Source organism: Balaenoptera ricei, chromosome 3, assembly GCF_028023285.1.
Source record: "Balaenoptera ricei isolate mBalRic1 chromosome 3, mBalRic1.hap2, whole genome shotgun sequence".
NCBI lineage: Eukaryota > Metazoa > Chordata > Mammalia > Artiodactyla > Balaenopteridae > Balaenoptera > Balaenoptera ricei.
Genome location: NC_082641.1, coordinates 64,751,057 through 64,775,780, shown reverse-complemented (window position 1 = coordinate 64,775,780; position 24,724 = coordinate 64,751,057). Strand labels below are relative to the sequence as shown.

Genomic DNA, 24,724 nt, shown 5'->3' with positions numbered 1-24,724 from the left:
GTCAGTAATCCCTGATTCAGAGAGTGGATACAAAGCCTGGTTTGAGACTTAAACATTAGGTAGCACTAGCTTCCTTCGGACACCTGTCTGTCCGGGTCTAGGGCTCCTCTGGGCAGTAGCAGGCTCTCCTCTCCCTGACCAGCCAGGAAGTCCAGATCATCCTCCCAGCACTTCCTCTCTTTCTGCGCCGTGTCCACCTGCCCTGGCGGCCTATGAACCCGAGCCCTTCTGCCAAGTTCTCGTAGGCAGGTGGACTCTCCTGTGGGGCTAGATCCACGGAACAGCCGAGCCCCAGGGGCGTACTGATCCCTACTCCAAAACAGACCCTCTTTCGTACCACCATTAGCCACCGAAACTGACCCCTGTGCAACTTGCTGCCTTGACAGCAGGGCCACAGATACTGCCAAAGCCATCCTTTATGTCATTTATGTCTAAACTTGAATCATGTGGCTCCAGACCCCATTGCAGGCAACGTCAGCAGCGGCGTGATAAGAGAGGTGGACCCGGCCACCCTGCACCTGGCAGTGCTGGCTGTCGTCAGTCAGCAGTCTGCCCCCACTCAGCCGGCTCACCGGGGACAGCCTTCTTGCTAAGGCTCTTTCGGCTGCAGGGGAGAAGCAGGAACAGGCCGCAGAGCGGCAGCAGTGTTCAGATAGTGAGGAAGACTTGGCTACTGCGGTTACTTTATCCTCTGGCCCATCAGGCATGGACAAGCCCAAGCCTGAAAGCCATTCTCCGTGAGAACTCTGCTTCAATCTCAGGCGGAAAAAAGGTACCTTTCCCGACCCAGCCTCCAGCAAATGGGGAAATGGTCTCATCCTGAACTGACCTAAAAACTACTTTCCCTTACAAACCGTATTTAAATTAAGAGACCTGTGAGGAAGCTCTGTATTTCACTTTTTCCAAAGACAGACCAGCTTGTGAGAACAAAAGACAGAAGAAGGTCTTAGCAAATCACAGTTGATAACCAACTCTGCCGGAAGTGTAGGGAAGACTCCTTTGTTATCTCATCAAAGAAATGTTCATTATTATAACATGTAGTCAACAACAGAAGCCAACTGGATTGAGAAGACATCAATACTACTACCATTACAGGCTGTACTGTGTTATACTCACGGGAATTGAGGGGAAGGTTCTGGGAATATTTGGGGCAAAGAACATCCCCAATTTGCCTGACCACATCCAGTGAAGTGTGTGTGGTAAAATATTTAAGACGTGGAATGTAGTCAAAGTGCAAAGATTTTCCATTCAGATGGGATATATATATATATATATATATATATATATATATATATATATATATATATAAACTATGAATTACTATGGTAATTCATGTTCCTTATAGTATATCTCTTTGTTCTTACTTCAATTTAGAAAGATTTCACACAGACAGTATCTACCAGTTACTATTGTTGAATATAAGTTCATAGGCTTTGGAAATGGACTTCTTTGTGGTAGGTGAGCAATGGCTAATTAACAAAATACACCAAAAATACACTCCCGGAACACAGAGAATTAGTTTAGGTGAAGATACTCACAGCAACTAGGCTGTTTAAACCACATACGGATTTATTTTAACATAACGTTCTCCTTGCACACGAGAGAAGAGGACAGAGATCATGGATAACATTTTTCATCTATTTAAAATACCGTGCTTTTATTTTAAGTACTTCTTTACCCTGAAGATTAACTGACAGCAACTCAGAAAGCATCATGGAGCTACTGGAAATGAATTTTGAGTCCTCTGAAGCAACAGATCCCTCCCTCCTCCCCACCCCCTCCACAAACCTTCCCTCCCACCTTGCATATGCTTTCAGCACTGGACTCAATTAAAAGGGAACCACGTGTTCTCGACAATTTGGCTAAAAAGGCTAAAGAACTCCATAAAACAACATGAAAGAAATAACACATCCTTCTCTGATACAGAAGTTCTCAAAAGTGTTACCCACAGGCCACTTGTGTGAGACTCACCTCAAGGTGCTTATTTAAAAGACGGTATCACACCAAGACGCACTGACTTAGGGAGCTGGGAATCCGCATTCTTAAGAAGCTGCCCAGTGTATCCTCAAGACGCTGGCAGGCAAGGACCACTGATTTACCATAAATTGCCATGTGTCTGCACTCAGCTGCTGGCCCCTACTCACCGGGTGGGCTCCCATGTCCTGCTGCAGCTGTGGCAATTGCAAAAGCAGAAGCAGGCGAAACAGAGCAGTGGGAGTTGTCGGCGGTCTGTCCTGGTTATTTCAAAAGAATGGAAATGGCATGGTGAGGCAGTTGGATAATATTACGTAACAAAAATTCTCATTTTCATTCCAGCACTGGATGAGTGCAAATACCCTGCGTTGTCCTTATTAATAGGCAAATAACAAGATTCTATGTTCGCAAGTCCATTCTAGGTGTAGCCCCAAGAGAAATGAAAGCATACGTCTGCACAAAAACTTATACGTGAACATCCATAGCAGCATTATTCATAACAGCCAAAAAAGTAAAAACCACCAAATGTCCACCAACTGGTGAAATGATAAACCAAATCAAAAATTCTCATACAAGGGAATATCATTTAGCCACAAAAAGGAATGAAGTACTAATACATACTACAACATGAATGTACCTTGAAAACATCATGCTAAGTGAAAGTCAGTCATAAAGAGTCACATATTGTATGATCCCATTTACATTAAATGTCCAGATTAGGTAAATCCATAGAGACAGAGAGTAAATTAGTGGTTTCCAGGGGCTGGGAGGGAGATGGGAATGGGCAGTGACTACTAATGAGTACATGGTCCCTTGGTGGGGGAGGTGATGAAAATGTTCTGGAATGAGACGTAGTTATGGCTGCCCAGCCTTGTGAATATATAAAAACCACTGAACTGTATATTTTAAAAGGGTGAATCTTATGGTATGTGAATTTTCTCTCAATATAAAAAATATTTTTAAAAAATAGTCTACATTTTACTGACGGAATTTTCTTCTCAAAATACCTTTAGAAGCAGAGATGGGTTCTTAAATCGAAGGATGCACTCAGCACCTTTTTGTAGCCCCTCTCACTCAGATACTTACACACAACATTTGATAATATTGCTGACAACCTCACTGTTTTTCTCACTCAGGCTTCTAGTGAAGATAGTTCGCTGTGATTCTGTGATTTTTGATTAGTTTGCCCCTAAAGTTATATAGTCATGCTTAAAATAAATAAGAGGGGAAGCAAAGAGCTGCTTAATGTGCCCAAGCATGAAAGCACAGAACAGCTGTACCCTCTCCTTCAGCAGTAGCCTGAAAACATTTGTGAAACAAGGTGGCAAGTAGACAGATGAACAGGCAAAATTCAGCTACACAGTGAGAAAATGTGTGATACTGTCCCCATTTGGACCCACCATATTATCACAGATTTTGGTTTTCTTCCTGTATCACTGGGATTTAGTCAGATCAGGGAAGAAACAAAGAACTTAGTTAATCCACAAACAGGATGAGGATTTCCAAACGATGTTTATATAAATTTAAAAAAACTTTAAACGAATATAAACATACGAAAGAGACTATACTAAAACAGAGCTCTAATAATAGTAAGCAAGTGGACAGCATTTAACTCTTGGCTTGGTAAAGTTTTGCTTTCATAGGCTTTGGCCCCAAACTCTTACAGGTTTAATGAACTCAAGGGAGTCTGTGCACGTGGCAATGGTCAAAGAAGTTGCCAAGGCTTGGACTGACCAAGGCTCTAAGAAGAGTAAAGAGATTTGGCTAATTCCATAGTAGTCCTATAACAAGCCAGGCAATCTAGCTTGTTACCTTGGTTTTTCAGAACTACCCAAATGTCAGGGTGACCCATGACTGACCAGGAGCCCCAAAGGGCTAATATCTATCAAGGCAAATCTGCTGACAACAGCCTGACCCAGACTAGCTTCTCTTGGAGGTGATGGCAATGAAAAGAGCTTCCACCACGAGGCTAAGGCTGCAAATGAAATGACCATTTGGAGCCACGCACTCTATCTTTTGCTAAACTGCCTTACTTAAAGCAGGAGTATGAGAGTCAGAAAACGTCTACGTTTTACATGGGTTACTTAGGGTGAATCTGGTTTCATAATTGAATAATTTTCCCTTCCAACTTGAAATAATTGGCTTGAGGAGAAAAGAAGAAAACATTTCTAAAACAACTGTAATTTGGATACATTTATTTGAGCAAGGAGGAGATAAAAGATTTCTGTCTTTTGCTCTGACAGTCTTCCCTCCAATTAGAAAACATTTGGTATATTCTAAAACAAATTATGGGATAATGTTTTATAATTTTCATAACTATAGAAAACATACCAGATCCTGCCACTAGCAATAATGAAGGTTGGAGTCCCATGCAACTGGAATTTATTTTAGTTGAAACAGTGTTCTTAATAAGGTCCCCCCCCCCCACCCCGACAATTTTGTGTCCCAGATGAACCTATTGAATACAGACTATCCTGGGATTCATGGTAAGGTATCAGGTTCAGAGTCTGGGAACATTTTGGTAAAACCAGCACTGAAATTCAATCAACTAGCAACTAAGAACAGGCTATTCAATTCAGGTTACTCCACACAAAGTGCCACGCAATGATGGGGCCAAATAAATATTGGTTATACTAATGACATACGCTCTAATCATTTATTTTCCACTACTTGGTCCTACAGTAACATTTGCTTCCCATTACGTTTCATAACCGAGACTAAAAATATTCGGGGAGTGAAACAGTAAGGCAAACAAAAGATTCAGGAGCTAGAATCATCCCTCGCTTGTGTGTTTCTGAGTCCCTTTCCGAGCACTCACCTCCGGGCTGGCGGTAGCGGAGATGCCGAGGAGTTGAGGGTGACCTGCAAGGTGAAAGTTCGGTGGCATCTGCCGCGGGGGAGCTTTCCACTCCTGCTCGGTCCACCGGCGCAGACTCCAGCACTGCTGCTTTAAAACATCATGAATTTTAACAACCAGGCCATGAATTCAAGAGCTTCTTGTCAGTATCATGCATGGAAACACAAAAGTTCATTATGGATAATAAGCATTTCATGTTAGTCTATATTTGTAAAGGACTTTATCATGAAATCGAGTCACTCTTCCTGGCGGAATGTTAACGACACAAAGTCTAACTGTGGCTCATCTCCACACCGGTCTTGCTGACCCAGCTGAGCCTGGTTGACCCTCCCAAGCCCCTTTTGTTCAACACAACAGATGTTACTGATAAAAAGAAGAGGATATGCAGTGGCTTTCCCGCCCTCCAGAATGTTTCTGCCTTCTTGGAGTGGGAAAAGAGGGACTTTTTCCAGATGGTAAATGAAAATTGGGACTTCATTAGTACTTTGCCTGGGTTGCTCCCTTAAGACAATTAAAGTTTGAATCTTTACCATAAGGAGCCCCCCTGCCTAAGGATCTACAGCTCTACCGTCCAAAATGGTAACACGAGCCAAAAGTGGCTATGTAAATTGAAATGAAAACTAAATTTAAGTGAATATTTCACTTCCTCACTTGCACTGGCCACACTTCAAGTGCTCAGTAGCCATGTGTGGTTAGTGGCTACAGTACTGAACAGCATTTCCATCCTCCCAGAAAGTTCTATTGGGTAGCCCTGTCCTAGAGCTACAGATCAGCAGGAAGCAAGTGGAAATTTTTACAATGAACAGTTGAGAGATTTTTAAGATAATTTGCGCCTCTTCACTGCAGCTAACATCCCATGAGTAAAAGAAACAATCCAGAGTCACATTTAAGCTATTACCACACTCCTCGCACTAGCTTATTAACGAGGTAAAATTACAACTTTGTGTGTGTTCTTTTCAGGAAAAGCACTACAAAAATTTCATATATTTCCAACAACTCTTCCATTTCTTTTTCCTTGGGCTTTTCATCAACCGATAAAAGCTGTGTCACCTCCACTAGTTTTCCATTTACCCCTGTCAGCAGAACTACTCTCAACTCAACTCCCTTTACCATTCCATTCAAGATTTCACTCAACAAACTTGACAAAATCGCTAATGACTTCACATAAAGCCATTTTTACACTTGCATGTGATTTAGTCCCTTAGAAGTATGGCCCCAAGTCAGCTCTTTTGAAAAACAAAGGGGCCAGGGAAGGGAAATGGTTAGAATCTTTCCTCGAATGACATAATTACAGTCAAGCTGGCAATGATGCAGGATGGAGACATAAAAATCAGTGCTTAGCTGTTAGTTTTATTATTTTCTAAATAACTCCCTCAAAATGCAGTAATAGAAGGCATCTGCTTTGCAAGAACAAGCAGAATATCAAATGTATGTCCTTGGTCTGATTCAACCATTCATTCCTCTTAGGCAAATGAGCAAATCATTTAGTCAGCAATTACACCGAACCCAAAAAACTTCCCAGCGAGAGAGCTGGACAGGCCCCGAAAGTCCACTGAAAGAACAGGAAAGCACAGAATAACACTGTAAGCAAACGAGCACCTACAGAGAGGAGAAACCATGCCAGCATTGGGGGGGGGGGGGGGGGGAAGAAGCGTTTCCTTCTGGCAGGTTCACTTTCAGTCAAGTTCCATGCAAAGCAGCTTTGCCTGCAGAACGAGTGGGCAGATGTGGGCTCAAAACAAATGCTAAAATTGGGAGCACTTTCAGCCCACAGGCAGGCAATTTTCAAACTAAGAATATAGAAACAGACACTAGTGATGTGGGTCGTGCAGCGATGCTTAGACTGCTTGCACAGCCATGGCCCAAGAGAATGTTGATGGGGTAAGAGACCCAAACACAGTGAGTGAGCTGCCCCATGGCTCTCCTTTCTTGCCTGCTGTCGGTTATGTTTTTTGTTGAGATCTCACCATTGGGTGGAATCTGGATGTGAGCTGGGCTGATATTTGTGCTTTTTAGAAGGACCCAGGATAGCAGAAGGTGGGGACTTCGTGGTAGGAAGAAAGAGGGGCACTTATAAATGTTGGGTGAGCCTGGAACAGATCTGGGGACCGGGTGGGGGTGAAACCAATTGCATTATTTTTCCCTCCGAAGTTCACAGTCTCACTCATTTTGAGGGATATTTCCTATTTCTCTCCTTTCCCTTCATGTCATTTGAAGTTCTCTTGCCAGGAAATATTGCAAGGCTGGCATTATAACTGCAATGACAATAACACTGGACAAAGGTTACTAGCATTTTTCAAAGAGGGTACCCTGAAACTGTCTAGCTGGACAGCAGTAAGAGAGACCCATGACCTCAGTATGGAGCTAATGGTGAAGCTGATCTTGTGCAATGAGGTTTGTGGAGTTGCATCCTGAGGTGAAAAGCAGAAACTGTACAAACTCTTGGCACAGGGTTTCTTATTCAAGTCTGCCAGCTCTCTTAAGTGTTACCATTATGCAAAGCACACGCAAACATCTTTCAAATTAAAGACAGATCATTGTCTCCCTTTACTTTGCCAACTGGAATTTTCAAGACTAGATAGCAGAGTTAATACGGCAGCACTCTTGGCTTCTGTAGACATTATGTGCATGTGCACGCGCGCGCGCGCACACACACACACACACACAACTTGTCAGGCTGACACTGAAGTAAAGTGTTTCATCCATGACTTTTCTAGAACTATTCATGATCAGTATTGCCTATATACCAATGCAAAATAAAAGGAAAAACTAGATCTATAATTCCTTTGTTTCACCTTTTCAGAAAAACGCCAAAGAGCTCCCTAGACCCCAGTATAATTCTAAGCTTTCTATTCAGTGTCTCCTTTATGAGGATCCACAGGATAAATTATTCTCAAGTCTCAGGAGCAAGAAAAGATGTGCCTGCACACCAAACTATTCTTAGCTTTCAATATGAATCACGTAACTGATTACATTCAGAACCAAAATCAGAGTGACTTTAGGAACTGCAGAGGACCACACAGTACTCATCTGTTCACTAACCATATCCACGGCTTCATACGATTTTCCCCCATTGCCTGATTTCCTTATCTATTTTAGTTTTAATCCAGTGTACCATGTGCCTCTTTGAACTACCATCTTAAATACTTTCAAGAACAAGATGGGAAGTAAATACATTAAAAATAATCAGAAGACAGCTACAGAAAGAGAAAAAAAATCAAGATGCGAAGAGGTGGCCCAAACCAAAGTGTTTAATAGAAGGATTGCTGGAGGGGGGCGGAAATCATGGTAAAAATGAGAGATAAAGGGGGACGTATTAGTGGGTAGATGTGACTAAGACACACGGGGCAGAGGAGCGGGCATCTCTGGAGATGAAGTTGGCTCTAATGGGCTTCAACAAGTGCCATGGGCCACACATGGACACAACCCTGGAATGTCCCCACTCCCCCACAGTGAGAGGAGCTCTGTATTTAACCTTGACCCGGGAACTGCAAAATCATATTTCTACCCCGAGAACCATGTGGATAAACTGACCCTTGAAATTCTAACTGCAAATCATCTGTCTAGGGAAAATCCAGCGGAGAAACAGAGAGGCATTAAGTTCTCAACTTTGTCTATTTCTCTAATGTGAGAAAGAACCTACTATTTCTGCCACACCATTATTCATGGACCCTCTCCATCTGCTGGGCCCTGGTCAGAAATGATCCAAGCTGCTACGTAACAAGCTCTCTAGCTGATGCTAGCTGTGCCCACAACGATCCCTGATCCCACCTCTGCCCAACACCTACACTGACAAGTCTTTGCAGCCTTTGTCAGTGTCCTTTCCTGGGAGCTTGATCTGGTTCTTTTTCATTTATCTTGGTCTCCCCAAGTCTAACCTTTTTCCAGCTTATCATTCCTGGGGAAAAACTACTGATTCCTACCAGTGATCACACCTCTATCTGAGACAGCAGGCCAAACAGATGTTACGATATGGCATTGGACCATCGCTATGCACTTTGGGCTTGGACTTCAAAGACCAGAACTAGGGAACTTGGTGACCACTGTGGAACAATCCATGTGTAAGTTATAAAGTGTAAGAATTAATTAAGATGGGTAATGGGAAGCTTGACTGAGGACCTTTAGAACTACGACACGTACTTAGTCTATAATGCAGAAAGGAATAGATTTTTCGTTTGCTCCTCTATTCAAGAAAAAAAGTTAATACCTATACTACTAAGCATTAGCCAAATTAAAACGCAATCTCTGGGAAATTTCAAAAAAGGAGAAAGATTCTCACCATACTCCTGTTAGGAGGCCACTATCAAAAGAAAGAAAATATTAAGTGTTGGCGAGGATGCAGAGAAACTGGAACCCTGTACACTGTTGATGGGAATGTAAATGGTGTAAGCACTATCAAAAACAAAACTTTCCTCAAAAAATTAAAAATAGAATTACCATATGATCTAGCAATCTCACTTTTGGGTATATATGCAAAAGAATTGAAAGCAAGATCTTGAAGAGATAACTGCATACACATGTACACTGCAGTATTATTCAGAGTAGCCAAGAGATGAAAGCAACCCAAATGTCCATCAGTAGAGGAATGGATAAAGAAAATATGGAGTATATATACAATGGAATATTGCTCAGCCTTAAGAAAGAAGAAAATCCTGGCACATGTTACAGCATGGATGAACCTTGAGGACGTTATGATACGTGAAATAAGCCAGTCACAAAAAGGCAAATACTGTGTGATTTCACTTACATGAGGCATACAAAATAGTCAAACTTGGGACTTGCCTGGTGGTGCAGTGGTTAAGAATCCGCCTGCCAATGCAGGGGACGTGGGTTCGAACCCTGGTCCGGGAAGATCCCACATGCCGCGGAGCAACTAAGCCCGTGTGCCACAACGAATGAGACTGCGCTCTAGAGCCCACGCTCTAGAGCCCGCGAGCCACAACTACTGAGACCGCATGCCGCAACTACTGAAGTTTGAGTGCCACAACTACTGAAGTCTGCGCGCTTAGGGCCCGTGCTCAGCAACAAGACAAGCCATCACAATGAGAAGCCCACACACCGCAACGAAGAGTAGCCCCTGCTCACCACAACTAGAGAAAGCCCACACGCAGCAACGAAGACCCAACGCAGCCAAAAATAAATAAATAAAATTTTTTTAAAAAGTAGTCAAACTCATAGAAACAGAAAGAAGATGGTGGTTGCCAAGGGCTAGGGGCAGGGAGAAATGCGGAGTTGTTCAATGGGTATAGAGTTTCAGTTTTGCAAGATGAAAGAGTTCTAAGTATGTATTGCACAACAATGTGAATATACTTAACACCACTGAACTGTACACTTAATGGCTAAGATGGCCAAAAAGAAGGAGGAGGAAGAGGAGGATTCTTCAGGAGCGTTTAAAAAAGTTTACTAGATGCTAGAAAGCCCCAGGAAGACTAGTAGCAGGGTTTCCTCTACAGAGCTGCACATGGCGTCAAAACTGGACAAACGCTGCCCCTTCAGAAGCATTGGTCACTCCTGCTCTCAGAAATGGGTTTCACCACTGGGGGTTACCATCAGCCCTTCGCTCATAGGTTCTCTTTGCCCATAAGTTTGCCTGTTTCCTCTGTCCAACTGAGACAGGAAGGAAAAGGGCAGAGCACAACCCTTAAAAGAATGACACAACCATGAAGAAGAACAGGATACCACAAAAAACAGAACCTACTAAGCCCAAGATGGTGGAAGATTCGACTCCCAGGAGACCTTGAGCCTCATTATACACTCATTGTAATGCATTAACATACTAAATGACACACCCACCAGTGCCATGACAGTTCCGAGGCTGACCATAAAAGGCCAAAAAGTGGGCGGTGGCCCAATTCCTGGAAATCTCTGCTCCTTCCCCAAAGTAGCTGGAATAATCCTCCCACTCATTAGCCTATGAAATTATCCAGCCCATAAAAACTAACGGCCCCAACACCAGGGGCCACCTCTCTAGCCTTCTGTCTATGAAGTGTGTATCTCTCTAAATAAGCCTGCCTTCACTTTACTATGGCTCACTCTTGAATTCTTTTCTGCGTGTAGGCAAGGACCCTCACTTGGTGGCCTGTCCCAGGGACTCACTCGAGACCTGGGACATGACCGTCCTCTGGTGCCCCATTTTTTCCCCACAACACAACCCATTTATCCATTCTTCTTGGCTCATGTCAATGACACTTCCTGATTCTGCTCAAACATTATCTTCCCCGCTTTTCACCTTCTGGAGCACTCCATCTATACCTCTTGTACCATCTGCCCTTATACTTATGTTTTGTCCACCTTCTCCAGGGAACTATATATAAGAGGCCTGGGAACCATCTTATTTACCATTATGGACCCTGTAGCACAGCAACCTGCACAGAGAAGGTGGTCACACAATGACTCCTGAACAGACCTTACCGTGTTCTCATCCCAGCCTCAGGGGCAATCAAACCAAAGCCTCAGAGTCACAAATGTCTGGCACTAAAATGCTTATTCCTAAAGCTCTCTTAACTCAAAATAACATGAGAAACCAGACTTACCTCCAGATTTCCCCTCTCCTATTTAATACAATCCAGTAAAGGAGGGGGAAAGAACTTTCCATATTCTGGAAAGTTCCTGTGCTTCCCAGGGCGCTCTGGCCCAGAGGAGAGGTTTGAGATAAGCCTCCCAAAGTCATTCCCACCATGGAGATTCCCAAGCACTGGCCTGGATCAAACCCCAGATGCACCTGTCACCTTGTGCATCACCTCATTATTCCCAAGAAAAATCCATCCTGATTCTACTAAAGCTTGTTGTTCTAATGACTTTTTAATTATCTTTCCCCCTTTCATCCTCCTTAGTTGCTAATGTGTCAATTTCAAGAATTTCTTGTTTAAAAGGGTGCTCCTTTTGACGATGACAACCACTCCAGTTAAAATTCCATTAAGTACTTCACTCAGAAAGCTTATTTAAGTGATGTGAGCTAGAAACTGCATAGACTCTTGAAGCAGGTAGAAAAGCAGGGGTCTATGCTTCCATCTGGGTGATCCTCCTTAAAATCTGGATACTTTGTCTGACTTATTGCCCAATTTTTTATTATGTTATCAGTAAAGAAATCAGTTACTATATAGTAAAAAAAAAAGCTGTTTGCTAACTTGGCCGTGAAATCTTTTTTATTTTCATCACAGAAACACTGGATTATAAAAGAACAAGGATCACCTCCTCCAACCCCTATGTTGTACCAAGCTGAGGAGGGTAGGGAGATGTGCCACAGGAATCCTTGATTAGTCCTCTGAGTGTTCTGCTTGATTTATTCATTTAACAAAAATTTACTACCTGCCAGGCACTGGCCAAGGCACTGACAGTACAGAGGTGAACAAGACAGACAAGGTTGCTGATCTCATGAGCTTATATGGGAAGACTGTCCAGGCAGAGGGATAAACAAGTGCAAAGGCCCTGAGGCAGAAATGACCCAGGTGTTTCCTGAGACACAAAAAAGGAAATCAATGTGACTGTAGCCTAGCAGATGAGGGAGCGTGGCAGGAGGAGGGGTTAAAGAGAGAGACAGCATCCAAGTCTCATAGGATCTGAAGGCCTTGGGAAGACAAATGTGCTTTATTCTAAGTGTGATAGGAAGTGATTAGAGAATCTAGTCAGGAAACCAGATGATCTAATTCACATTTTTAAAAACCACTTTGGCTGTGTCATGGATAATGAACACTGTCTCAGACTTAACTTTTCTCCCTATATCTCTGTTGTAATAGGGAGCATTGCCTTGGAAACTAAACTGAAGAAGTCATCTTAATGACCTAGCTTCCAGGCTAGGTCGTCACATTAGCAGGGAAAGGATGGAAGCAGTACAGGTGCTTAAGGTAGACACTGGAGGAGGGGAAGGCTCTGAGGCTCAAGGTCATGGACGAGGGTGCCCGCAACCTATCTCTATGCCAAATATCATGCTATGCTCTTTAGCCAACCAGCCTTAATTCCACCAAGAACCTTCCAGTGATAACCCTTTAGATGACACCATTCTTCCATAGACAACTGACTGCAATTAGCCTTTTATCATAGAAGGCGGCTAACCTTGCTCTCCTTCCACAAAGGCTAGAGGGAACTACAGGAATTTTCCCTTCTAACTAGCCATTGTATTCATTCTACTTTCTATGCAGAAGTAGGAAAGTTGTAAAGAAAGGAAACTAGGGCTCCAGAAGGAATGGTGGGGAAACAGGGGGCCAGCAAATGCAGGGTATGGCAGCTGGATAATACCTCTTTGAATACTTCGTTTTAGCTTGTTACACAGATCCACGCGGGGGTTATCTACATGCTCTTCTACAGATCCTGGGCTTTGTTCTGGAGAAGAAAGGCCTCGGCTAAGATCCAGCGGTACTTTACCAGTGTGTGGTGGTGGGGATGCAGCAGGGCTGTGAGTGGTGGTGGGGCTGCTGGACGCCGAGGAGGCGGTCAGGTCCAACACTCCTATCCTTGAGTTCAAGGGAGAAGTCAAGGACAACTTTCTGGCCCTCACGGGGGAGGACGTTCTGGACACAGCCAGTGGTGGCGGGGAAGAGAATTTGCGACACAGGCGCGGGGATTTGCCATCCACCAAGTGTTCACCTCTGCTATTCTGGCTGGTAGCGAAAAACAATTCCAACGACCTAAAAATAAGAGCAAACGCTATTAACAGATTGTAGCCAAGTGAAAATGAGTCCCCTGATGTCATTCAGGAACATGCTCCCTATATTAAAAGGCCACAATATCATCACACTTCTGTTGCTGGATTCACCTTCATTTAAATGCTGCATGTATACCACACACTTGCCAAAGGAACACAGACACTATTTAGGCTTAGTCTAATCCCCTGCTACTAAACTGTGGTCCAAAGACAAGTCACACTGGTAACGGGCTCCACTCCAGACCTACTGAATCAGGGCCTGCAATTTAACAAAAAAGGAGAAAGAAAAGCCCCAAACAATAGAGTTATCTTCCAAATATTCACAGAGCAAAGGCCACTTGGAAACTTCAGCTGCTTCCCTCGGGAACTATCTGTGACCTCGACTCCCGCCGCCCCCTCCTTCTACTGGCGGGGCCTGGCAAGTTCAAAGGCAAGCCAGTGCCCTGCAGGGCAGGGCTGCCCATCTGCACGGAGATCCAGGGACCAGGTGGGCCACACTTTCATCACAGGCTAGTGCCGGGCCTACCTGACGGGGATAGAGGTGAAAGGCCTCTTGTATATGTCAGAAAGCTTCCCCAGCACCACGGCTGCCGTCGTGAAAATCCGATAGGTGTGCAGAAAGGTATTGAGGAAATCGATACTAAGAAACCGCAGGTCTGTCAGTCGCTCCAAGAGGCGCTCCACGCTGGCATAACGGATCTGGGGCACCTTGCAGGAGTTGAGTGTTTTACTGAAGCAAATGTCAGTGTCATCCTTGTGAAGACGGGCATCAGACCTACGCACAAGGCAGGAACATGAGGACAAAACCAGGGCGCGGCTGCCTCTCAGCCCCTGAGTATCTCAATATTTGTAAATATACACTCATGTCTGGGCTTCCCCTTACATTTGATGAAAGATGTGATACACATTACATACAACAAAGCAGGGCTGTAAAAACATCAAACGTGCCATTATAATTTAGGAAGTTCAGAATTAATTGTGGAGGCGTTAATAGTTCATTTCACTCTGTGAATTCCTTCTGCAGGGGAGGAAAAATAATTCTCCCTCTACCCTCCTGAGTTGTTGGCTGAGACTCTGTGATAAAAGACAGATTGACAAGAGAAAAATAAACAAGTTTATTAACATGTATACCTCACGTATACATGGGAGATAACCAGGGGAAAATGAGAAACTCACAGAGGTGGCTTAGAACTCAGACTTAAATACCATCTTACAGGGAAAGGGAGGTGGGGGGTATGTAGGCCTCTCAGGGGAGAGTAAATGATTTTTAGGAAAGATGAATGAACCCTTAGAATAGATGGAAGGTATGATAGTTTGTGACAGTTTGCCTGGGTGTGATGTCGACATCTAGTCTCTCCTGTGACAACTGTCAATCTTCCATGGTTGGTGAAACTCCTGGGAAGGGGATTTACGACAACTGAGTTCCTTTTGGAGAATCTGTCTTTAGGCAGATAAGAAGAATTCAGAAAAATCCTCTCTCTGCATTTGTTGTTTTTCAAGTGCCTATAGCTCAACATAATCAATATGCCACAGTGGCATATTATAGGGTGGCATATTCTGCTACCCTTCACTTCTTTCTCTGGTTCAATCATGTTTTATTAGGAAATTAAAGCCGAAGCCCTATTTAGGAGGGGCATTGCTTATGCCCTCAAATCAGAATATCAGAAGTGTGATTAAAAAGTAGCAGGTGACGTTCTCCCCACAGAGGGGTGGGGAGGAAGAGGAGACCCAAATATCACTGCTGTTATCCGTGGTTATTTCTTTTTCTCACTTCTAATTTTGTACATCTGTGCTTTCCCCCTTTTTTCTTGATTAAACTAATAGATTATATTATTAGGTATTTCCCCTCTGGAACCAGCTCTTTGATTGATCGATTCTACTGTTTTTCTATATTTTAATTCATTAATTTCCATTCTTATCTTAGTTATTTCCTTCCTACACTTTCCTACAGTTGATTTTGTCATTCTTTTTCTAACTTCTTGAATGTTAGAAAAAGAATGCTTAATCCATTTCATTCTTTCTGGCTGATAAATGCATTTAAGGCCAACCATTTTCTGAATACAATTTAATCCATAAATTGTGTGAAATGTTGTGTTTTCCTTACATTTTCAATATTCTGCAGTGTTAAAAATGTCTTCATAAAAAAAGTAATGGCTGTAATACAGGCAGTCAACTCTTCTAAAGATTCCCCCTGAACAGTACCCACCTGCCCACCTGCAATGCTGGGCTTTTCTCATTCTCTAAAACTTCCCACCCGGCTGCACCTCAACCCATCACCCTGAGGCCCCTGCACTGGAAGCCTGTGGCAGCCTCTCCAGGTGGACAGCAAACCGGAGGGAAGATTCACACAGCAGCCCTCAAGATCCTTGGCTGTGCTCAGAGCCCTCAGCCCATGGTGCACCTTTGTCAGAAAGGGCAAAAGAAGCCGGCATGGCCAAGTTCATAAGATGAATAGCTTGGAAGCTAAGGCTGAATCCAAGTGGGGCTCAAAGAAATGCATACCTTCGCTAGGACTGCCCGTAGCCTTCACATTCCCATCTGAGACCCCATGTCCCCCCCTTCATGGCAGCACCTCAGAACAGACAGTCAATGAAGTCCTGGATTTCACCACTTGATTAAAGGATACACTACAGGGCCAGTGATGTTCCGTGAGGCAGCTGCTTGCTAAGAATCAGCTGGCTTGTTGTGAGTGCCCTTCATTAGCCCTTTCAGCACTTCAAGGGATTTTAAGTTATATATTTATTTTCTTTGGGATAAAAAGAAATCAATAGCTTCCTTAGCTTGTTCTTGGAAACGTTCCACCCCAAAGTAAGCTCAGTGCAGATGGAAGGGCTTCATTTGCAGGCTTGAAAGAGCATTTTAAATGAGTAGCTTACTTCTGGTGAGGAACTAAGGGTGGCCTGTTAGTTTTAGTCACATCACTGATCTCGAATAAGTGCATCTTTTGAGATTCTTGAAAATAGCATGGCTCTTTTTTGCACTTAGTATGTGACCCCCAACCAACTTTACTTGTCTGGTTCTTAATCTTTCTCATTTGTTAAGAGACCTTAGAAACTTTTATGAATCAACCAGTCTGTCTAGAGAACGGCTAATCGAGGTAATCACTTTTTCTCCCACCATTTTCCCACCTAAAATCTCTATTTTCTAAGAAAACTGAGGGCAACTATTATTAAAAGAAAGCAAGCGTTAGCCTATATACATAAAGCATAAAATATCACTTAAAGGGATATAATCACCTAATAAATGTCATGATTTTGCATTCTATTCATAGTTTTGAGCTTTGCATCTTTTGACTATAATTACTTTAACCAAACACTAGGAGGAAAAAATATATTGTAGCCAACATGAAATTGAAACTGACTAATTGCACCACTGTCCTTCAAAATTATGACTATATTTTCATTTTAAGTAAAGAAAAGAAATTAAATATTATGAAATTATTTAATTTTCTTTTATTACATTGAACGAAATCTTAATTTCCTAAGGGACCCTCAAGAAGATACAATGCATTACTTAAGCCTCCTATGATAATAACAACTCCTTTTTGGTAAACACTTAAAAAAGTAATTTTGAGACATCAAACCCAAATCACCTATTGTAATTAGTAAGTTTTAAAAGGAACTGAGTGCCTGCAAAGTAATGCCATTAGGGTAGGATAATTTTTTTTCTTTAACTCCGTAAAACGTCTTTTTTTTTTTTTTTTTTCTCGTTCCATGTAGCCAGAGAGATGTGCAAGGAGGCAAGAATACAGAATTTAGGGTAGAACAGTGCCATGGAGGAGACTATCAGAAGGAACAGAGATTGCAAAATCATCCTCTTTTCTCTGACTGAGGAGAACCAGGCTCAATGAAGCAGGGAAAAATAGAAAGAAGAAAGATATGAAATACATGAAACTCTGCCTTGGGAATATATCTAGTAGTAGAGTACAGATGGGCATCCAAACATGTGTGGCTCCAGTAGGAAATCCCTACAGCCCGCGATACAGGCTTCTGTTCTCCCAGGAGAGCGGTTCCAACTCATTGCAGTGACCCTCGCTGTGCACCCAGACGCAGGAAAGTCTTGGTCTGTACAGGAGGCAATTATATCAATACAAATGAGACTGGACATGGGCATTAGTCAAACTGCCATCACAGAGCAAAGAAGATGCATTCAGGCGCCAGCCGTAACTTGGTCAGGCACAAAACTACAATTTTTCTCTGTACTAATTTTTAAAGTGAACAAAATGTATACATAGTGGGCGTGCAGCTGCCCGAAGGTTTAGGAGCTTATAACTTGGCCACCAAGTCCAACTTATTCTCATTCTAAAGCAGACTGGACTTTCATGGCTGTCTAAGCTTCACGAAAGTACTCTTAATAAGGAATTAAGATAATATATATTATTTTGTGAAATATTAAAATAAGAATACTATGGAAGAAAACTAACCTGGTGATGTGAACTTAAAAATTAAGTCATAATTTGAAACTTTTGACTTAATATTCCATACTCGGTTTTAATTTTAGTATCGTACATTTTTAACTGATCTGTTTTTTTCAAACTATACTAAATTAAAAACCTAGAAAACTGAATGCTAAAGGAATCTTTGCCTGAGAGTTTTAAAATGACCCTACACAAAATGTTTTAAAATTTGACTAGCAATTTAAAACAGTATCATCCTTTTATATTTTTTCTGTAGTAATTATGGCACTAGTATAATGTACTCTGCCTTCATCTGATACAATAATTAATAAGTTTTAAAGTTTATACCATTGGAATGATGCTAATTATAATTAATACCTATCAGAAGAGAAAAGTTGATGTTGTTTCTTTGTCTTAAACAGCTCAGACCTAAAAAAAGTCCACATAAAAAGGCATGGAAGACAAACATTTTCTTAGTTTCATGTAACTTTTTTGGAAAGATATAACAGGACTGCTTTTAAAAATACATTTTATTCTTAGAATTAGGACTGCAAATAACCAAGAAAATGAGAGTAGGGAACGATTTGGTTAGCTTGAAAATCCTCCCAAAACAACTTTTGAATTTGGAAACAAAAAAGTATGTAGAGACAAAAGCATTAATATAGAGAGTTATGACACACAGTTATTGATATAACTTCTCATTTTAAAACTGTAGTTTCCTTAGTGATCATATTAAATTATAGGATTTGCTTTTTTTTGTTTGTATGTTTTTGTTTTGTTTTTTCCAGTGTTGATCACTTTCTTTTTTTTTTTTTTAACATCTTCATTGGAGTATAATTGCTTTACAGTGTTGTGTTAGTTTCTGCTGTATAACAAAAGTGAATCAGCTATATGTATACATATATCCCCATATCCCCTCACTCTTGCGTCTCCCTCCCATCCTCCCTATTCCACCCCTCTAGATGGTCACCAAGCACCGAGCTGATCTCCCTGTGCTATGCGGCTGCTTCCCACTAGCTATCTATTTTACATTTGGTAGTGTATATATGTCAATGTTACTCTCTCACTTCGTCCCAGCTTCCCCTTCCCCCTCCCTGTGTCCTCAAGTCCATTCTCTAGGATTTGCTTTGTTAACAAAACATACAGAGAGCAGGATGGCAGGCCTGGGCAATAGCCTCTGGGACAAATCCATATACAGGCTGTGGGTAAATGGTACCATGGAAAAGCCAGTTAATTCATGTTGAGTGTCTTCAAAATCTAAATGTATCTCTACAACCAAATCTGACTAATATGATTCACACCCACTGAGAAGACAGCAAAAGAATCTGCCAAACTTTTGTCCACCCTCTGACACATCTGGCTATCACTTTACCTATTGAACTTGAAATTTTTAAAAATACTTTTTATTTTATATTGGAGTATAGTTGATTAACAATGCTGTGATAGTTTCAGGTGCACAGCAAAGTGACCCAGCTACATATATACATGTATCCATTCTCCTTCAAACTCCCCTCCTACCTAGGTTGTTACATAATACAAAGCAGCGTACCCTGTGCTATATATGGTCCTTGTTGGCCATCCACTCTAAACACAGCAGTGTGTACATGTCTATCCCAAACTTCCAATCTCTCCCTTCCCCCCACCCTTCCCCCCTGGTAACCATAAGTTCGTTCTCGTCTATGAGTCTGTTTCTGTTTTGTAAATAAGTTCATTTGTATCATTTCTTTTTAGGTTCCGCATGTAAGTGATACCATACCATAAGATATTTCTCTTTCTCTGTCTAACTTACTTCACTCAGCATGACAATCTCTAGGTCCATCCATTGAACCTGAAAATTTTGATAGGCTTTTTGTACTGAGGAAGGCATCTGAACAGTATGAAAAACTATTTTTCTATGCTGTGAGTCAATAAACTAGGAATCTGAAAAAACATTGTGATAGTCTTATTATTTATAATGGCATATCATGAATGATCAATCACATTACTGTCAAACATATTCAGAGTAGGAAGCAGAATCCTACTGAAACAATATTTTATTCACAGTTTTACATTCTCTACCAAGTTGATCCTGATTAAAATGTAAGAGAAAGGATTATCACACTTACTTAATCATATGTGGCACAGAAACTTTGGAATTTTCTTCAAACACTATAGTCATTAAACCATTACACCGTATGTTGTCCACACACTGTGAAATTTAAAAATAGACAGTTAAAACCCACACGTAAACCTAGGCAGAGCATATATTCCCAGAATTATTTATAATCACAAAACAATTTAGTTTCTCATTTGTGCACATATGTACACACGCGCGCACACACACACACACAGAGGCAGGGAAACATTACACACTGATGAACAGATTCAATATCCAAATACCAAAACTGTGCACCTGGCAAATGCCTGAGGATGGATATAAGGGCTACGTTTTCCTAGAATGTGTTTCCCAAGGATTCTGAGCACAATGTCACATCGGCACAATTCTCTGGCAATCCCAGCACTACTTGAGAAGTTTACACCTCTAGTGAGGTATAAACTGCCTCTGCTATATTCATTCTCTGCCCTAGGGGGTGGTATGGGGCAGGCAGAGTAGAAATGGTGGCTTGCTTGGATGGAATTCATCTTCTCTCTCACTAGTAAGCTCTGTGCCTGCTTCTCGGTGCTTTTTGCCAATAAATTCCCACATTTTACTAGCTTCTCTAGCAGTTTCTACTGGCACTGTGTTAGTTTGGTGAGGATGTATTGTATAATTTCTCCTGTTTCTGGCACACATAAAGCCCTGTTCATCTCCTTTCTCTTTTCTTTCAGGAAATTTTGCTAATTTTCTCTACCTTCTTTATTTATATCTATGCCTTATCAATTCAAAATTTCCCTTTGCAATTACTTTGGGTTAGAGAAGGATTTATTCTGAATTATACGTATTCTCTTTAAACAAAACAGAAAATGAAAAAAAGATTTAAACAATCTTTAAAATCAGAAATTACTTTTAGTTACTAGGATACCATGTAGTACTTTATGACTGTAATTAAATGGTGTGAAGAAGCTGATTGCCAAGCGATTTCACAGAGCTCTTGAACTCAGGGTTTATCCTAAACCCCAGTGTTTAATAAAAGAATGAATATGCATATAAGAAACTTTGGGTCACTGGCCTCCCCTAACTATTGATCCCCTACTTAGCATATCAGCCACTTTCATGCTTGTTTTTCCTTAAAAATTTGTTTCCTCATGTCTTATGCCATTATTTCAATGACCAGGTATAGAGGATCTCAACTTCCGGGAATAAAGTAGAATATTTTAAAGTTCCCCTCAATTCATTTCTCGAAGCACCTGGAATTTGGAGTTATCTTTTTATATGAATAATTATGGTTATCTAACTACAAATTAGGTTACATGTGCTTACATGTGAGTTTATACTATATCTTATTCCCATAGGTGGATTACAAAAATACATAGAGTAAGACAAAGTCAAAATTAGTAAGAAAATTAGAGAGGATTTGGATAAAGGGTGGAAAATAATAAGATGAAGGCTGGGATCAATCCACCACATGTACTTTATGTTGAGAAGTCCCAAACACTTGCTATACGTGGTCCCCAAAATTAGCTGAGCTATGCAGCAGCCAACTCAAGGGGGCCACATGATGAGCTACAAAATTCATGGTTTAATAGAGGCTCAATTCACCCTAGTCTGAGTCCAGAGGAGAATTATCTCATGGGTTCTCCTAAGGAAAACACTGAATAATGTCGTGAACATGATCCTCAACGACATCCTTAAAGTAATCACAGTTTTTTTTTTTTTTTTTTTTTTTAAATATCACTTATAAATTTATTTATTTATTTATGGCTGTGTTGGGTCTTCGTTTCTGTGCGAGGGCTTTCTCTAGTTGTGACAAGCGGGGGCCACTCTTCATCGCAGTGCGCGGGCCTCTCACCATCGCGGCTTCTGTTGTTGTGGAGCACAGGCTCCAAACGCGCAGGCTCAGTAGTTGTGGCTCACGGGCCCAGTTGCTCCGCGGCATGTGGGATCTTCCCAGAACAGGGCTCGAACCCGTGTCTCCTGCATTAGCAGGCAGATTCTCAACCACTGCACCACCAGGGAAGCCCGTAATCACAGTTTTGACCAAACCATTTCTTATAAACTCCCTCAACACTGGATGAAGAGTACAGTTCCAAACTAACCACTCTGTGGCGGGCCCCAAAGAATGGGGGCCTGCCTTTGCTCGTCTGGTTCCAAGCACAGATTTCACACTCTTCAGAAAAGGGTATGCATAGGCTGCTCTTCTTTAGGCTAAATAAATGCTGCTCCTCCTATCAGTTTTGAGCAGCAGGAAGTTGGACATGGTATTCTTCCATTAGTCCTGAAACTGCAATATCCTAAGTTAGTATCCAGTTGTATGGAGTCAATGTTTCCACCAGTGAGCCAAGCTACCAGTAGGTGGGGTATCCTCTTAGGCCTCAAAACAGCCACAGGACCTCAAAGGGAGAGCTCTCAGTCAGGGCTAGATGAAAAGAGACGCCAATGACTCCATTTCTAAGCATGAACAAACAGGGGAAAACGAAGAGATGAGGCTGGCAGGTGTGTGCGTTTATAATGGAGAAGACAGTAAGAGAGAGGGGGCCCGGGTCTGATCCCTGTTCAGGGAACTAAATCCCACATGCATGCTGCAACTAGGAGTTCTCATGCCACAACTAAGGAGCCCGCCTGCTGCAACTAAGACCCGGCACAACAAAATAAATAAATATTTTTTAAAAAGATGAATAAGGTAAACTACTTTAAATTCACTTTCCTAATTCCAGTGGGAAAATGGATTAACATTATCCCTGTTCTTATGAAACTATGAGTGTGGGGTTTGGAGGAATGGGGGAAAAGATTGTATGGGGACAGATACTGCACGCAGACAGGGAAAGGAAGGAGGGGTTAAGTGATCCTTCACCCCAGGGATGTTTCTAGCTATACCTTAGACTTTTCACTCTCACTGTTTCTGAGCAGAATGGGGATGCCACTTGGGCAACCAACACAGGGAGTGGGAGGGCAGAGATGGTGCTTGGTAAGAACTGTGGCAAGTAAATAGTGTTCCTTCAGTTTCCTTTAACAGTCTAAGCAATAATATAGTTACACAAACAACAGCCTTAGGATGACTTAGGGCTATAGTTTTCATGTTTCGATTTTCTATTTGGTTCTTTGACTGATCAGCCTGGTCCTTTTTACACAGTGATCTATTCTTTTCTTTCCTTCCTTCTTCCTTTCCTCCCTTCCTCCCTCCCTTCCTTCCTTTCATAGCTTTATTATATTTTAAACATTCTTTTTCACAGTCTTTTCTAAGTTATCACTCTATTATCTGAAGTTCCAGCAGTGCTAATTATACTGCTCACTATGTCTTCTGACTCTCGCTCTTGATAGATCGTTTACTCACAAGATTTGTAATTTTTGATTTTGAGCACCTTGTCATGAGCCCTGAACTGTTGAGGTGTTGCTAATGCAGTGACTTTGCGTTTGCTTCTACCAAGCATTTTGGGTTAGCAACAGTCCAAATATTGTTTTTGCATTCATTTCTCAGTTTGGAATTTTCACACCATGTGACTATTGTAACTCTGAATTTCAAATCCATAGGCCAGAAACACATTTGTTTTTCTCAAAGGAGCTTTTTCAAAATTCAGAACCCAGGCTTCCCTGGTGGTGCAGTGGTTGAGAATCCGCCTGCCAATGCAGGGGACACGGGTTCGAGCCCTGGTCTGGGAGGATCCCACATGCCGCGGAGCAACCAGGCCCGTGACCCACAACTACTGAGCCTGCGCGTCTGCAGCCTGTGCTCCGCAACAAGAGAGGCCGCGATAGTGAGAGGCCCGCGCACCGCGATGAAGAATGGCCCCCACTTGCCGCAACTAGAGAAAGCCCTCACACAGAAACGAAGACCCAACACAGCCATAAATAAATAAATTAATTAATAAAAAAATAAAATTCAGAACCCAAGGGGCTTCCCTGGTGGCGCAGTGGTTAAGAATCCACCTGCCAATGCAGGGGACACAAGATAGAGCCCTGGTCCGGGAAGATCCCACACGCCGAGGAGCAACAAAACCCGTGCGCCACAACTACTGAGCCCGTGTGCCACAACTACTGAAGCCCACACGCCTAGAGCCTGTGCTCCGCAACAAAACAAGCCACCGCAATGAGAAGCCCGCGCACCGCAACGAAGAGGAGTAGCCCCCGCTCGCCACAACTAGAGAAAGCCCGTGTGCAGCAACGAAGACCCAAGGCAGCCAAAAATTAATCAATTAATTAATTAATTAATTAATTAAAAGAAAATTCAGAACCCAAGACAAAGACAAACTTCCTTATATCTTCCCTGGCCTAATGGGTTTTTTGAGTTCTTATTTCATGGAGGGGGCAGCCTTTCAATGCCCAGGCTTCAAACAAGGGCTTCAAACAAGGATCTCAATTCCTTTTAGGGGCCCAAGGCTAACCCTCGCTCCTTTTGTTAATACCCCTCAGGCGTGGGACCAATATCCAAACTAAAATCATTCCCAAGTCTCTGTGTCTTCAGTTTACATGCTGTCTACCCTGACTTTAAGTTCCCTTGTTATTTCCGGCAACTAGAGATTTCCCTTTATATCTGTGAATACCACCAATGTATTAAATTTTTTTATTATACTGATTTTATGTATTAAACATTTCTTGTTTGTAGCTAGAAGGGATCTAAATCGGTGCAGTCCTCCACACTGCCAGAATTGACACTTGGGATAAGTGTTTTAGATCCAAAAGAGAAGATTTATGTGACCACTTTTGAACATCTTATTATCCAATGTCAGATCTCATTCATAAATCTTTCTGATTCATTGTGTTAAGCATTAAAATTACTTT

The 24,724-nt window shown here is 42.1% G+C and overlaps 1 protein-coding gene across 8 annotated transcripts in view; it reads right to left on the bottom strand.

Annotated features, from left to right (window-relative positions):
• RASGRF2 (Ras protein specific guanine nucleotide releasing factor 2) overlaps positions 1 to 24,724 on the bottom strand; it is a 229,323-nt gene that overhangs the window by 93,544 nt on the left and 111,055 nt on the right. For 6 of the 8 annotated variants that reach the window (XR_009502340.1, XM_059916673.1, XM_059916679.1 and 3 more), the window contains 5 exons: positions 19,974 to 20,056; positions 13,999 to 14,247; positions 13,067 to 13,455; positions 4,793 to 4,921; positions 2,145 to 2,234 (listed from right to left, as the gene is read on the bottom strand). Coding sequence is in view for 7 of the 8 variants with exons in the window: in XM_059916673.1 (XP_059772656.1) it covers positions 2,145 to 2,234; positions 4,793 to 4,921; positions 13,067 to 13,455; positions 13,999 to 14,247; positions 19,974 to 20,056 (940 nt within the window). In the remaining variant the exon portion in view is untranslated. The remainder of the gene's footprint in view (positions 1 to 2,144; positions 2,235 to 4,792; positions 4,922 to 13,066; positions 13,456 to 13,998; positions 14,248 to 19,973; positions 20,057 to 24,724) is intronic. The other 2 variants (XM_059916674.1, XM_059916675.1) reach the window with 2 other exon arrangements.